The 16,138-nt window shown below is 43.0% G+C and overlaps 1 protein-coding gene across 1 annotated transcript in view; it reads left to right on the top strand.

Moving 5' to 3' along the window:
* SLC4A7 (solute carrier family 4 member 7) overlaps positions 1–16,138 on the top strand; it is a 413,178-nt gene that overhangs the window by 178,022 nt on the left and 219,018 nt on the right. Inside the window, 2 exon segments of the mRNA XM_030205798.1 lie at positions 9,362–9,452; positions 9,455–9,523. Of these exon segments, the coding sequence (XP_030061658.1) occupies positions 9,362–9,452; positions 9,455–9,523 (160 nt within the window).

The raw sequence follows: 16,138 nt of genomic DNA, 5'->3' as shown, positions 1-16,138 counted from the left end.
CAGAACATTCCTGGGATTCTGAAGAGGAGCCAGCAAGCTCCTCAGAAGAGATATCCACAGATATCCCTTCAGATTCCTCCCCACCCGATGAGACACAAATTTTCTCCAGAGAAGCTGTTTTGTTCGGCAGCCGGTTTATTTTGTCTCATGTCAGTCGGAGACAAAGGAACCCAGGGCAGAACCATTGGATATGCTCTATTTGGCTCTCCCCTCCCCTCCACCCCATATCTCCTATTAATGAGTAGCTCAACTGTGTACAGTGCCCATTGGCTCCATGAATTCAAGAAGTAACAGCTTCCTCACAATTCCATGGTAGTAGAATCTGCTCTTAAAAGACCCCAAAATTCTAAGACTCTCACCTCGGTGAGCCCTGGGGAGGAGGCTCAGACATTGGATTTTTTTGAGAAAAGACAGAGAATGCTATGCTTGCATCCTCCATAGCATCCTAACAGCTTTTCATGGGCATGCACTTGTGGAACGTTGTGTATAATGTGGAATTTGCAGACACTCTCCCTTTTGGTTACTAGTGAGCTAATTTTTTTTTCAGCATTTTCACTAGGTAAAGTTCAGAAAATATGTAGTCCATGCAGTTTACAGTGGTGGAAATAAGTATTTGATCCCTTGCTGATTTTGTAAGTTTGCCCACTGACAAAGACATGAGCAGCCCATAATTGAAGGGTAGGTTATTGGTAACAGTGAGAGATAGCACATCACAAATTAAATCCGGAAAATCACATTGTGGAAAGTATATGAATTTATTTGCATTCTGCAGAGGGAAATAAGTATTTAATCCCTCTGGCAAACAAGACCTAATACTTGGTGGCAAAACCCTTGTTGGCAAGCACAGCGGTCAGACGTCTTCTGTAGTTGATGATGAGGTTTGCACACATGTCAGGAGGAATTTTGGTCCACTCCTCTTTGCAGATCATCTCTAAATCATTAAGAGTTCTGGGCTGTTGCTTGGCAACTCGCAGCTTCAGCTCCCTCCATAAGTTTTCAATGGGATTAAGGTCTGGTGACTGGCTAGGCCACTCCATGACCCTAATGTGCTTCTTCCTGAGCCACTCCTTTGTTGCCTTGGCTGTATGTTTTGGGTCATTGTCGTGCTGGAAGACCCAGCCACGACCCATTTTTAAGGCCCTGGCGGAGGGAAGGAGGTTGTCACTCAGAATTGTACGGTACATGGCCCCATCCATTCTCCCATTGATGCGGTGAAGTAGTCCTGTGCCCTTAGCAGAGAAACACCCCCAAAACATAACATTTTCACCTCCATGCTTGACAGTGGGGACGGTGTTCTTTGGGTCATAGGCAGCATTTCTCTTCCTCCAAACACGGCGAGTTGAGTTCATGCCAAAGAGCTCAATTTTTGTCTCATCTGACCACAGCACCTTCTCCCAATCACTCTCGGCATCATCCAGGTGTTCACTGGCAAACTTCAGACGGGCCGTCACATGTGCCTTCCGGAGCAGGGGGACCTTGCGGGCACTGCAGGATTGCAATCCGTTATGTCGTAATGTGTTACCAATGGTTTTCGTGGTGACAGTGGTCCCAGCTGCCTTGAGATCATTGACAAGTTCCCCCCTTGTAGTTGTAGGCTGATTTCTAACCTTCCTCATGATCAAGGATACCCCACGAGGTGAGATTTTGCGTGGAGCCCCAGATCTATGTCGATTGACAGTCATTTTGTACTTCTTCCATTTTCTTACTATGGCACCAACAGTTGTCTCCTTCTCGCCCAGCGTCTTACTGATGGTTTTGTAGCCCATTCCAGCCTTGTGCAGGTGTATGATCTTGTCCCTGACATCCTTAGACAGCCCCTTGCTCTTGGCCATTTTGTAGAGGTTAGAGTCTGACTGATTCACTGAGTCTGTGGACAGGTGTCTTTCATACAGGTGACCATTGCCGACAGCTGTCTGTCATGCAGGTAACGAGTTGATTTGGAGCATCTACCTGGTCTGTAGGGGCCAGATCTCTTACTGGTTGGTGGGGGATCAAATACTTATTTCCCTCTGCAGAATGCAAATAAATTCATATACTTTCCACAATGTGATTTTCCGGATTTAATTTGTGATGTGCTATCTCTCACTGTTACCAATAACCTACCCTTCAATTATGGGCTGCTCATGTCTTTGTCAGTGGGCAAACTTACAAAATCAGCAAGGGATCAAATACTTATTTCCACCACTGTATGGTATTTTTGGTTACAGCATAGAGAGCTGCTGCTGCTATAAATACATTGCCGTACTGGGAAAGACCAGTTTCCAACCCAGGTCACAAATACCTGTTGATCCCAAAAGTGTGAAATAAATTTTCATGCTCCTTATCCCAGGAATATGCAATGGATTTTCCCAAATCCACCTTAATGGTTTATGGATTTTCTTTTAGGAATTTATGCAAATCTTTTTTACACCCTGCTTCCCGAGCTGCTTTTGCTATGTTCTCAGGCAATGAGGTGGGTTGAAAACCCAGATATGGGAAAGGGGGTGGGGGGGGGGGGGGAGTAGAGAGAAGGTAGGACCCATAAGAGAGTGGGTTTATTTTTAAATCTGTTTTTACTGCCAGGGGTCCTGCTTGGGGTTAGGGTGAGGGATCCTGAGTGGCAGGACCAAAAAGAGGGTTATTTAAGGGATCTGCCTCTGGGAGACAGGGTCTTTTTCCTGATTCCTTGGAGGAGGCTTTGCCTGCCCACCCTCCCTTTTTGTGGTAGGGTGTAAAGGGATGCAGTGATTTGGATTTGGGGGCTGATGGGTGTGGCTGGTTCATCACACCTGGGACGACACCTGAACTACGGGCTTCAACTCATCAGGTGAAGCACCTAATGTAAAACTAAGAGCAGAGGGGTCAAGTGACCCGGATTATGTAGGGCATGGAGCACCTTGTCTTATCCTTGCCCTAGGTGTCATGGCGGGTGGAAAAGGTAAATGTTAGTAGGTATGGTAATATGTCAGTCGTAGCTTGGGGAGAGTTATGTTTTATGGTTTGGCATGTTAAAACTTGTTATATTAAATAAACGAAGGTGTGGCCTAATTTCATTATCATACATGTAGTTGTACCATGGTGTTTACTGGCATTGAGGAGTGAAGGAGGGGGGCAGGACGGGGGGGGGGGGGGGGGGGGGGTGAGAGGTTCCTAGCTCCAAGTGTTAAGGAAATTGTATCGGACAGCGATGGGACTACCAAAAAGTATGATTAGCTTTTAGCATTCCAGTGCATTTTGCTAAATGTTAGCTGTTAAGCTGATATGTGTGTTAAACTTGTGGAGTCTGTATTTTATTTGTTCTTTAAGTGAAACACACTAATTTGAAGGCCATCTTAGAACTATAACTTAATTTATTTAAATTATAAGTTCAATATGTGTAATGTTTACTAATTCTGATTGGCTATTATAAGTAGAATAAGCAGAGACAGATGATAGAAAACTATAGACACAAAAGGTAGAAAAGTGTTTAAATTTAGTAAAGATTTCTGTGCTGTGCTGGATCCAGAGTAGGGAGTAACTGGTGTTTCCTCTATCCTTATAGTCACCAGGATAAATAAGTTGAAAGGACATGGGTGGAGCAGGATGGAGTTGTGGCTTAGGTGATGCCATTGTCTGAAAAGTCTCCAAGATTATTCCTTTTTGGCAACTTTGTAATGGAGAGGACCTATACTGAAGTTTTAAATTGAAAGAGGAGTAGAGAGGAAAACAAAAGTAAAACAATCGTCTCTCTATTACATCCGATGGGAGACGGTGGGGATGGACCAAGTGGGCTCATTTTGCTTCATCGGTCAATAAAATAGCATATAAACAGCAATAAGAAATGTCAGGAGAGATGAGGAAGGAATTTGGAAGAGGGCAAAGGGTCCACTGCCTCCAAAACTATATATGTTTCTTGGTTTGGTTTCCCTACTACTTAGTACATATAGGCAGGTAAAGACCCGCACAGTCCAGCCAGTCTGCCGAACAAGGTGGCCAAAATTGAATCTGGTACTCTGCATAGGTTCTTCTACTTCATGATTAAACAGTGGTATACTTGATCTCTCTCTCTCTTCCTTTCAGTTTTGGGGTGCAGACTGTAGAAGTCTGCCCAGCACTGCTCCTACTTCCCAACTACTGGAGTTGCCATCAAAGCCCATTCCAGCCTCAATCCTGATCAGTTTTTGCCATTTATGATACCCAGACTGTAGAATTCTGCCCATAGTTGGTTTTACTTCCCAACCTATGAAGCTGTCGTCAGAGCTCAACTATGAGGTTATTTAAGGTTTGCTTTGATTGGATTCCATCCTTTTTCTATATACAGGGTGAGAAAAAAAAAAAAGTAAACCCCTAGAGTTTTTTTTTTTTGCCATTTACTCGGCAACCGCTTTGAATTTCAACAAGAGATTTTACGTGCGTATTTAGTCTTCATACTTAAATTACTATTAAACAACATTTAATTATTTTAAGCTATGTCGATGTTACTGACATCTTAGCGTTACTACCTAGCGATTTTTGCATGTTAAAAAAGTTCAAGCTAAAACACAGTAAAATAATGCCATTCAAACAATACAATTAACAATGTGTCAGAATTTTGCTGTCACTAGGAATGCTTAGTGTGTCCACTTCCAGCGTTAATACAGGCCTTTAGTCTCTTTGGGAAGTTTTTAACAGCCTTATCTATTTGGTCCCTGTGGCAGACTGTCCCAGGTCACCTGAAGCAATTCCTTGTTCGGTGATTGCGGTTTTAGGTGGAGCTTGTTGTGATAGGCTTCTAATATTGCTCCCCAGACAAAAGTATACGACACTGTAATGCTATTAACAGTAAGCTGGTACCCCATTTTTTTCCAAATATTTTGCAGTGCAGACATTGAATGCACAAAAAATGCACAAAAAAAGTCTGTAACTTTGCCATGTTTAAAGATAATGTCATTCCACGTGGCACATAAATGTAGATAGGAACAACAAATAAAGCTGTAAAATTTCACTGAAATTCTAAGTAGCTACTGAGAAAACAGCAAACAAAATTACTGTAGGGGGTTACTTTTGTTTTTTTGGCCTCACCCTGTAGTGATCCCCTGTGTTCCCTGCTCGACAGAGCTTACAATCTAATCAGGACAGACAAACAGAACAAATAAGGGGGAAATACTTAAGATGGGAATGATAAAACGGACATGGGTACTGAGTAAGTGAATAGGGGTTAGGAGTTAAAAGCTTTTAGCTTAGATTTGAAGATGGCCAGAGATGAAGCTTGACGTACTGACTCAGGAAGTCTATTCCAGGCATATGGTGTAGCAAGATAAAAGGAGTGGAGTCTGAAGTTGGTAGTGGAGGAGAAAGGTAGAGAGATTTACCAATGAATGGAGTTCCCGGTGAGGAGTGTAGGGGAGATAAGAGTGGAGAGGTGTTGAGGAGCTGCAGAGTGAATGGACTTGTAAGTCAATAAGAGGAGTTTGAATTGTGTGAGGAAACGGATATGGAACCAGTGAAGTAACTTGAGGAGAAGGCTAATAATATGAGCATAGCGACACTGGCAGAATATAAGTTGTGTAGCAGAATTTTGAACAGATTGAAGGAGAGAGAGATGGACTTAGTGAGAGACCTGTGAGAAGCAAGTTGCAGTAGTAGGGTGAGGTGATAAGGGTTTTGGTAATGTGCTCAGAAAGGAAGGGATGAATTTTGGTGGTGATATGAAGAAATGACAAGTTTTAGCAGTCTGTTGGATATGTGCAGAGAAAGAGAGAGGACCCAAAAATGACCCCATGGTTATGAGCTGATGAGACAGGGAGGATAGGAATTAACCACAGAGAGAGAGAATTGGGGAAGAGAAGAGGTGGGTTTAGGGGGAAAGATAAGAAGCTCTGTCTTGGTCATGTTTAGTTTCAGATGGCGGTGAGACATCTAGGCAGCAATGCCAGACAGGCAGGCTGATACTTGGGCCTGGATTCCTGCTGAAATTTTTGGTGTAGAGAGGTAGATCTGGGAGTCATCAGCATAAAGGTGATACTGAAAACCATGAGATGAGATCAGATTACCAAGGGAAGAAGTATAGGTGGATAAAAGAAGAGGTCCCAAGACAGAACCCTGAGGTACACCAACTGATGATGGGATAGAAGTGGAAGAGGATCCACCAAAGTATACACTAAAAGCATTTCCCAAACTGTGCACCGTGGCACCCTGGTGCGCCACAGTGAACTCAGGGATGTCGCGGCACATCTTGACCTCCCTCGTGCTGCCCATAATCCAGCGTCGCTCCCTACTTCCCTCCCGCAGGTCTGGAATCTGCTGCTTCCTGCTTCTTTCCCCCTCTGCTGCTGCAATGCTTGCAGCTACATTTTTGGGTCCGGCAGATCAAGAAGGATGAGGATAGAATAGAGACCTTTGGATCTGGCCAGGAACAGGTCATTGGAAACTTTAGCAAGGGCTATTTCTGTTGATTGAAGAGGGTAAAAGCCAGATTGAAGTGGATCAAGAACAGCTTGAGATGAAAGAAAGCCAAGAAAACGGCTTTGAATAGCACATTCAGGTAGCTTGGATAGGAAAGGGAGGAGGGAGATGGGGCGGTAGTTGGAAGGACAGGTAGGGTCCAATGAAGGTTTTTTGAGGAGTGGTGTAACCACAACATGTTTGAAGGCATCAGGAACAATTGCAGTGGAAAGTGAAAGATTGAGGATATGACATCTAGAAGGGGTGACATTAGGAGAGAGAGTGCTAAGTAGATGGGTAGGAATAGGATCAGAGGAACAGGTAGTCAGTTTGGAGGAGGAAAAGAAAATGGCAGTTCCTCTTCATTGATTTAAGAACAGGAAGAAAAGGAGCAGAGGTTGAGGGGAGGTTTGAGAAATGGACTGGGGGAAGGGGAGGTGGAAGTGACTTGGTTGAGTACTACTCAGTTAATCTGTGAAAGTATCCTCAGAGGTCTGGGGAGAAAGTGAAAAGGGGGTGGGTTGTAGGTAAAGGCACTTTGAGGAGAAAGTTCAGTGTGGCACACAGATGTCGAGGGTTTGAGCCAAGAGAATTTGTCAACTGGATGTAGTAGTCCTGTTTGGCAAGTGAAAGAGCAGGCTGGAAGGAGGTCAGCAATAATTTGAAATATATGAAGTCAGCATGAGCACAGGATTTCAGCCAAAGCAGATTGGGGCAGACAGGAGTTTAGGTAGCAGATTCTAGAGGTTATCGAAGGCTGGGGTTTGGTACGCCTTACAGAACGGGGAATAGGAGGAGCGAGAGTATCCAGAGCAGAGGAGAGAATAGTATTATAGGAAGAGACAACCTCATTGACTGACTTGGATAGCATAGTGATTGAGAAGAGGTTTGAAACACTGGAGGATAGAGTGGAAGAGTCAATAGATTGAAGATTCCTAAATGTATTGGATGGGACTGGGGGGATGGACGGTGTTTAAGTGTAAAAGTTGTCAGATCATGGTCAGAAAGGGGAACAGCTGAGGCATGCTCCATCCAATCTCCATAAATCCAAAAAGTGGAAACAGACTGATACTCTAACTTTGTGATTAACCAAACAACATAATGAAGAGTCTAGTAGTGCTTTTGCGACAATACAAAAATTTTCTTTAGAAATGAGGAAAGACCTCAAAACATCCAAAAGCCTTCTTTGATTTTGGCGTCTTTAGCTGGGGTTGTGGTATTCATCATTGGTCAGAAAAACCTCATAAATTTACTTTTATTTTAATCCTTTATTAAAATAACCATTTACTTTTATTATTTCTGAAAAGGTCTAACTTTTTTTGACCATATATTAAGAATAGTTTTGCTCAGAAATTCTTAATGCAATTTATAAAGTAGAAGAAGTCGAGCACTCAACTGACACCCGACGGCGGCCAGACCCGTTTCACTCTGTCTGCTTCTTCAGGGGTTGTACATCTACATTTATAACAAAGCTAGATTGTTTGTTATAGAATGTGTGCTGAGTTGAGCACTCCCTGTTGTTTTGAAAAGTTGACTTCTCTGTATCTGAAACCTCATTCCTCTATCGCTCCATGTAGTGAGCATATTTGGATGAAAATGTATTCCTCATTCCTTTGTTTTTGGTGTTGCATGAATGTTTTCTTGGGGTGAATGTTTACAAAAGAACTAATTGTGTGTTCTGTAATGATGATACTATCCAGAAAGGTGGAATGTATGATCTCTCAAGTGTACTGCTAGTGCTTGAAAGTGAGAGGTGAACAGTTCTTCAGTTACCAGAACCTGTCTAGAATTTTGTGATTATGAAGCCTTTGCAATTTTGCAGGAGAAACTTTTTTTTATTCAAGCCAACTTTATAGTGCACTTTTCTCACTACTTGTGTTTAACATAAGCTGCTCCTGCTCCTTCTCTGACAAAGTCTGTGGCTAGAGGACCAAGGTCATATCTGTCAATACTGCTCGGCTGAGTTGTGTGTTCTCATGCTGTAAACCTTCCACAACATGCTGATATACACTGTGCATGTTACCGTGCACACCCCAAGGCTGGGACGGAAGGCATACATCATCACCTTTGGAAGACAGCTGGAATTGATCTGGATAGAGGACTGAGATTGGGTGGGCGGAAGGGAGAGAAACAAAAGGCAAGAGAAATAAATGGCAGAAGAGGAAGTTGGGGGTAGAGGAATATGCATTCTGTAAATGTATACAGGTTACAGCTAGTATGTTTTTGTTTTGTTTTTGTTTTGTTTTCTGGTATGTGCTTGGCCTGTCCTTGTGCACACACTTCCCTTGTCTTTTGCTGGGCAGGAGTCAGTCTCCTGGCACTGCAGTTGTGGCACACTTCGCGTAGGACTCAAGAGGCCAGCTGTAAGTGTTTACTGGTAGCTGTGTAAATGGTGTTTTGGTTTCTCTCTGATCTTGTTGCCTGTTTTGTGTTTTTGTCAAGAAAGAAAGTAACTTGTGCTGTAAATCTCAATCCTTTACTCCCTGTAATTATACACAGTTAGTTTTTCTTTTATGTGCTTTTACCATATCCAGTAGTAAAGGTTAAAATTCTTTCATTTGAGTCAAATTTGAGAGATTTAACAGTAAATGAAACAGAAATGCTATGTGTATAATTCCATAAGTGTTTACATACTTCATACAGATACCATCTGAGCTCTTCAAAGTTGCCATATGTCTTCAGAAAATATATCTGTCTTTTTGGATGTTTTGTAGAAATGTGTCTTCTGAATTTTATGTTGGTTCAGAAGGTAAAATTAGCTTTACATAGTTGGAAGTACAAAAATGGTTTGACAGACATATTTTTCCATGTTGTAGAAAGATCTGTTGTGATGCATTGCTTTTGTGTCAAATATTTCACCTCCTTCAGATATTAGTGTTTCCATGAAACATCATTTTGAACAATTAAATTGTGATTTTGTCAAGTTTGAGTTCTGGAATGGGATTTTGATTGTTTGGTTTTTTTCCCTCCCTTATAATAGGTTGACATGAACTTTATGAGGAAAATCCCCCCAGGAGCAGAGGCATCCAATGTTTTGGTGGGAGAAGTTGAACTTCTGGAAAGACCTATCATTGCTTTGTGAGACTGTCTCCTGCTGTTCTTCTTTCGGGTCTCACGGAGGTTCCTATTCCTACACGGTAATGTACCAGTGGGTGATGTGCTAAAATCAAGGCATAAGATTTCTTAGTTGTCTACAATGTGCGGGTTAATTTTTACCCAAAGCTTCCAGAAATTATAACCAGTCACTTAAGGCCACATGTCTGCTTTGGTTCTGTGGAAAAAATGCTTGGTAAGTGTGGTCCTTAGTAAGAAATGTCCCCAGTGTGCTATGTGTATCATAGTATTGGAGCTGTGCAAGAAAAACAGCAGAAAAAAGAAGCGTGCTCTGGTTGATTGGTATGAAACATTTGTGTTACCAAAATTATTTTTGCTCAGAAGTTAAGGGCAGATGCTGGATTTGAGAAGACATTTGGGGCTGTAGAGTAATTGGGAAGTTGAATTGTGGTGGTAAATTACCTTGAAGTGAATGACGATGTAGAAGATCTTCTAAAACCTGTATATGAAGCAACAAAGTAACTATAAACTGGCTACAGATGGAAGGAATGATGATATAAGGCACTGCTTAAATTTCTCAGAGCTGTAGGAAGAGGAAGATACCTGATAATTTAAATGGTATTTTTGAATGAGTAGAAATAAGCACAAAACAGGTGAAAGTGAGGAAAGTTCCAATAAACCAAGGCAAACAAGGAGTAAGGGAATCCAAGAATTTTGTTCAAATTCAGCTAACCCAAAAAAGACCCTATACGGGCTATGTTTCGGCAAAGATGCCTTCCTCAGGGGTCATAATATTTCAGTTGGACCAATATTGGGGAGTCAATGAAAGGAGAAAGACATAGGAGCGCTGGAGCGATATATGCTGCACGGCTTGCCACATAATCAACTCTCTTGGAGCAAAATTAAGAAGCATCTGTGACAACCAGAAATTCGTCCAGGAGATGCATGTTGAAACATTGGGGATCTCCAGCAAAGGGAGAGAAGATCTTGAGCAGAAATAGGACAGCTGGACACAGGTCACCAGATCCTGCAAAATCAGTCCCCCAACTCCATCTTCTGTTTGCAGCCCTGGAGGCAGAAGAGCTGAAAACATCTAAAAAAAATAAGAGGAGATAATTATCAATAATCCCAAAGCCACTGGATTGGTGGCCAGCAAGAAGTGGAAGGAAGTGGTTTGTTAATGATTCTCTTCTGAGAGGTACTGAGGTGCCCATCTGCCAACCAGACATGTCCAGGGAGGTATGCTGTTTGTCTGGTGCCAAGATTTGAGATGTAGCGGAAAGATTGCCTAGACTCATCAAGCCTACAGACCACTTTCCTATGCTGCTCATCCATGTTAGCACAAATGATACTGCTAGGTATTTTACTGAACATATTAAACATGACTTCATGGCTCTGGGTCAGAGGGTAAAGCACTTTAGATACTCAGGCGGTGTTCGATCAATCCTGTTGAAGGAAAAGGCCGAATGAGGGAAACTAGTATCCTGGAGCTAAATGTATGACTGTGTGGATGGTGCTAACACTTCGGTTTCCTTGATCATGGAATGATTTTCCAAGAGCTACTGGGTGGTGATGGTGTCCATCTTTCAAGGAAGGGACAAAGTGTCTTTAGTAACAGACTGGTTAAAGTACTAAAGAGAGCTTTAAACTAAATTTGTTGGGGATGGGTGAGAAAAGCCCCAAAGTAATTAATAACCCTCTGGAAAGTAATACATCAAATACTCTTATAGAAAAGAGAGAAAAAAGTAACATCTCGAGTGCCTTGTATACCAATGCCTGTAGTATGGGAAACATTTCTAGATCTAGAGGCTGCAGTGATAGAAGCAGACTTGGTCACAGAGAGCCATGACTAGGATATAGTTATACCTGGCTATAATTTATTCAGGAAGGACACGGTAGGTAAAAAGGGAGGAGGTGTGGCATTATATGTAAGAATAATATTAAAGTGATAGAACTGCAGGACAAATGGGGTAGGGAAACACATTTTGGTTTAAACTGGTAAGAGGGAATGGAAAATGTATTTATGTTGGTGTAATGTACAGGTCATCTTCATGGTCAGAAGAAATGGACAGAGACTTAATTGAAGACATCCACAAAATAGCTAGTACTACTGATAGGTGATTTTAACATGCTGGACTTCGATTGGGGTGTCTGTGCTGTGCAGTCATCTAGAAGCAAAGAGATTTTGGATTCTGTAAAATTGTTTTAGCGCTGAGTAACGGAACCAATGCGAGATGGAGCTATCCTAGACTTGGTGCTCACAAACGGTGAGAATGTTTCTGATGTTACAGTGGGAGAATATTTGGCATCTAGCGATCACCGAATGGTGTAGTTTAATATTAAGACAAAGGAGGAGAGGGCTTATTCAAGACTGAAAGTCCTAGATTTCAAGAAAACTAACTTTGCCAAGATGGATGAATTTCTCAGCAAACAGTTGGATGGAAACAGCTGAAGGAAGTAGAACAGCAATGGGCAAAACTGAAAGGAGCTATTTTAAAGGTGACAAACCTTTAAAAAAATACATAAAAGTAAGAGGAAAAGAAGGCTGCTCTGGTTCTTGAATGCAGTAGCTGAAAAGGTAAGGGAAAGAAGATTAGCCTTCATACGTTACAAGAACACTCAGAAAGAGGAGGGCAGGCAAAAATACCTTGAAAATCTAAGAGAAGCTGGAAAAGCTGTCAGGAATGCGAAGAGGCAAATGGAAGAAGAGAGAGCTGATACGGTAAAATTGGGAGACAAGACATTTTTCAGATATGTAAATGACAGGAGGAAATGCTATAACCATTGTGAGGCTCAAATCTGAGTTGGAGCAATATGTAGAAGCTGATAAGGATAAAGCTGAACGGCTCAACAATTATTTCTGTTCTCTGTTCAAGGATGAAAGGCCGGGGGTAGGACCACGGAAAACAAATGCTAATGGAGATGGATGTATGGTTCACTGGGACTGATTCTCAGAGGGTTGTGTTCATGAGGAGCTAGCTAAACTAAAAGTAGACAAAGCAATAGGACCTGATAGGGTACATCCGAGGGTGCTCAACGAACTTGGAGAGGTTCTGGTGGCTCCGCTCTGATATCTTCAATGTTTCCTTAGAGTCTGGAGTGGTCCCAGAGGACTGGAGAATGGCGGATGTGGTCCCTCTGCACAAGAGCGGAAGTAAGCAGGAGGTTGGAAATTACACACCTATAAGTCTGACCTCGGTGATGAGCAAACTAATGGAAACTAGTGGAGTATTGTGAGGTTTCTTGAAACGAATGGACTGCAAGATCTGAGGCAGCATGGCTTCACTAGGGGCAGGTCGTGTCAGACAAACCTGATTGATTTCTTTGACTTGGTGACCAAACATTTAGACATGGGAGGGACACTAGATGCAGTGTTATTGGATTTTTGCAAAGCCTTTGACACGGTCCTGCACAGAAAACTGATAAATAAACTGAATGCCCTCAGTATGGGACCTAAAGTGACTGACTCAGTTAAAAATTGGTTAAATGGAATGAGACAGAGGAAAGTGGTAAATGGAGCTTTAAAAGAACAGATTTGATGTTTCAGCTGTGATGGTACAAGCAGCCATCTGTGGGTCTTTGGTGGCCAGAGCATGTTTTCACTGGTCTGAAAGAATTTTAGATCGGTCTTCGGATGATTTGGCCTTAATAGATTTGGAAGTGGCAAAGATTGAAATGAGGTCTGCTTTCCTGGCCTATACCCTTTATGATTTACTTTGGGCTTCTTGAAGTCTATGGCATTAGGTGTGGGAGCCCATCAGTCTCTTTGACTTCATGGTTGGTTGGCTGATGCAGCCTATAAATCTAAACTTAGTAAAATTCCCTTTCGGTGTAACTTTTTGTTTGGTGAAGAGTTGGACAAGTTGGGTAAAAGACTGGGAGATAGTAAAGTCCCTAGACTTCCTGAGGATCCTCCTGGATCGGCAGGTCACAATCTTCTTTCCTGTCGGTGCTGTGGGCGTGTCTTTCAGAGTGGGTAGAGTAGCTGGTGTTCAGATGTCTCAGTTCCTCCAGAAGTTCCAGTCCTTTGTGGCACCAGGTGTGGAGACAGAGATGTGGTATCTTCCTTTCAGTCCCCAGTTCGTCCATCCCAATGAAGGTCACCGGGCCAGCCTCTGATTCCAGTGGGAGCTCACTTAACGCAGTTTTATTGGAGGTGGGCCCAGATTACCTCTGGTCAGTGGGTTCTAGATGTTGTTCGCAACGGATACACCTTATAGTCTGTGCGGCAGCTGCCAGATGTTTTTCTGGAGTATCCTTGTCATTCTCGTCTCAAAGCAGAAATGTGTCAGGGATACCCTCGGCAGGCCTCTCGACTCGTAGGCTGTCTGTCCAGTTCCATCCTCTGATATCAGTACAGGTTGTTATTCCACTTACTATGACGTCCCGAAGAAAGAATGTTCCTTTCGTCCCATTTGGGATCTCAAAACAGTCAATCAGGCACCCAGAGTCTCCGCTTTTCATATGGAAAGTCTTTGCTCAGTGATAGTAGCAGTACGTTCCAGAGAGTTCTTAATGGCCCTGTATTTAACGGAGGCTTATCTGTACATTCCAATTCATCCAGCTCACCAGCGTTTTCTTCACTTTGCAATTTTAGGCAAGCATTATCAGTTTTGTGCTCTGCCTTTTAGATTCACTACTGCTCCTCACACTTCCACAAAGGTTATGGTGGTAGTGGTGGCGGCTCTTTGAAGAGAGAGAATTTTTGTGCATCCTTAAGTGGGCGATTGTTGATCAGAACAGAGTCATATCAGGAGAGTGTTCAAGTCACTGCTGGAGTGGTCCATTTTCTACAGTCCGTAGATTGGGTATTAAAACTTCTCAACAGTCACTTGTTGCTGTCACAGACTCTCAGCTATCTTGGGATTTCATTTGACACCCTTTAGGTACGAGTATTCCTTCTGCAGTGCCGGATTCTCAAACTTCACGACCATATCTGCGAAAGACAGTACTGTGTGCGAGAGATTAGCTTCATGTCCTGGAGTCCATGGCAGCATCGATAGAGATGTAGTTTTGGTCAGGGCGCATATGAGACCTCATCAGAAGTCTATCTTGTCCCGACTAGCTCTGCAGATGGATTCTCTACTGATCAGATTGATGCTCACAGCTCTGGAGCGCAGAAGTCTCAGTTGGTGGCTCCGAGTGACCAATCTGACCAAAAGAGTTCCCTTAGATCCTCTTCCATGGATAATAGTGACCACTGATGCTAGTCTCAGGGCTGGGGAGCTCACTGCCTGGGATACCTTATGCAAGGCCTTTGGTCCTGGGAGGAAATGTGCTGCTTGATCAGTCTGTTAGAAACCAGAGCAATTTGACTGACCCTAGAGGCTTTTCGGCACCTGTGACAGCTGTAGCTATGTCAGTCAAGAAGGAGGTACAAGGAGTTGTCTGTTGACACAGGAGACAGCTCTTCTAATGCTTTGGCAGAACTTCACCTCTCGGGACTTGAAACGTTTCATGTGGCAGGGACTGTGAATGTTCAGGCGGACTTTCTCAGTCACAACACTCAACTCGAGAGAATGGGAGCTTGATGCGACAGCGTTTCAAAGTGTTCTCAGTCGCTGGAGACTTATGGTCATGGATCTTATGGTGACCAGTCTCAGTTAAAAGTGCCGTTGTTCTTCAGTTGCAGGAAGGATCGCAAGGTGGAGGGCATTGATGCTGTCATTCAGCCTTGGCCTTCGAGGCTTCTTTACATGTTTCCTCCATGGCCTCGTGGTCGTCTTATTCAGAGGGGACCTTGTAGTTTTGATAGCTCAGGACTGGCCGCGCAGGCCTTGGTATGCTTATCTGGTACGTCCTCTAGTGGACTCTCCTCTAAAGCTGCCAGAGTCTCCCAGGGTCCAGTAGTTCATCCTGATCTGGCTTGATTTTGTCTTACGGTTTGACTCTTGAAAGGGCTCAGTTGAGAAAGAGAGGTTACTCTGTGAATGTGATTGTCATCATGCTTTGTTTATGATGTCAATCCACTTCTCTGAATTATATTAGAACTTGGTGCATTTTCAAGTCTTGATGTTCAGATCATGCCGTTAATCCTTTCCAGGCTTTAGTTGCTCAGATCTTGGACTTTTTGGAGGATGGAGTTGAGCTCTTGCTTCTCTTAAGGTGCAGATTGCAGCATTGGCTTGTCTTTTTTTTTTTTGTGGCAGGATCAAAGGGAAGTTCTTGACTAGTCAACCGGATGTTTTTTGTTTTCTTTGTGGGGTTGGTCTTCGTCCTTCTTCTAGGCCCGTGTTTCCTACTTGGGATCTCAATTTGGTTCTCTCGATCCTTACTAGGGCCGCCTTTTGAGCCATTGTCAGCTTGTTCCCTTAAGGATTTAACTCTCAAGGTGGTATTTCTAGTAGCCATTTCTTTAGCTAGGTGCAAATCGGAGTTGCAGGGAGGAAGGGAACCTGTAGGTAGACCTGACCGCTTCACATTGTCTTAGAATAGATCATTTCTCAGTTTTGTTCTATGATAGGATTTCATGACAGAGTAGCCTTGGATGTCTTTCCTAGATTAGGGGAGGGCTTTCTGTATACTTAACTTCCAGTATTGCTTCTGGCAAAGACTCTTAAAATTCATGCTGTGATTATTATAGTCTCTTAGTGCAAGACAGGTTTGGTTTCTCTCTCTCCAGGAGATGTCACTCAGGACTCTCTTGGCAGTATTTCTCAAGTCTATCCTAGAGCGCTCCCTAGCCAGTTTGGGTTTCTAGGTA

The sequence above is a fragment of the Microcaecilia unicolor genome, chromosome 1 (assembly GCF_901765095.1).
Source record: "Microcaecilia unicolor chromosome 1, aMicUni1.1, whole genome shotgun sequence".
Taxonomy (NCBI): domain Eukaryota; kingdom Metazoa; phylum Chordata; class Amphibia; order Gymnophiona; family Siphonopidae; genus Microcaecilia; species Microcaecilia unicolor.
This window is presented reverse-complemented; position numbering and strand designations above follow the sequence as displayed.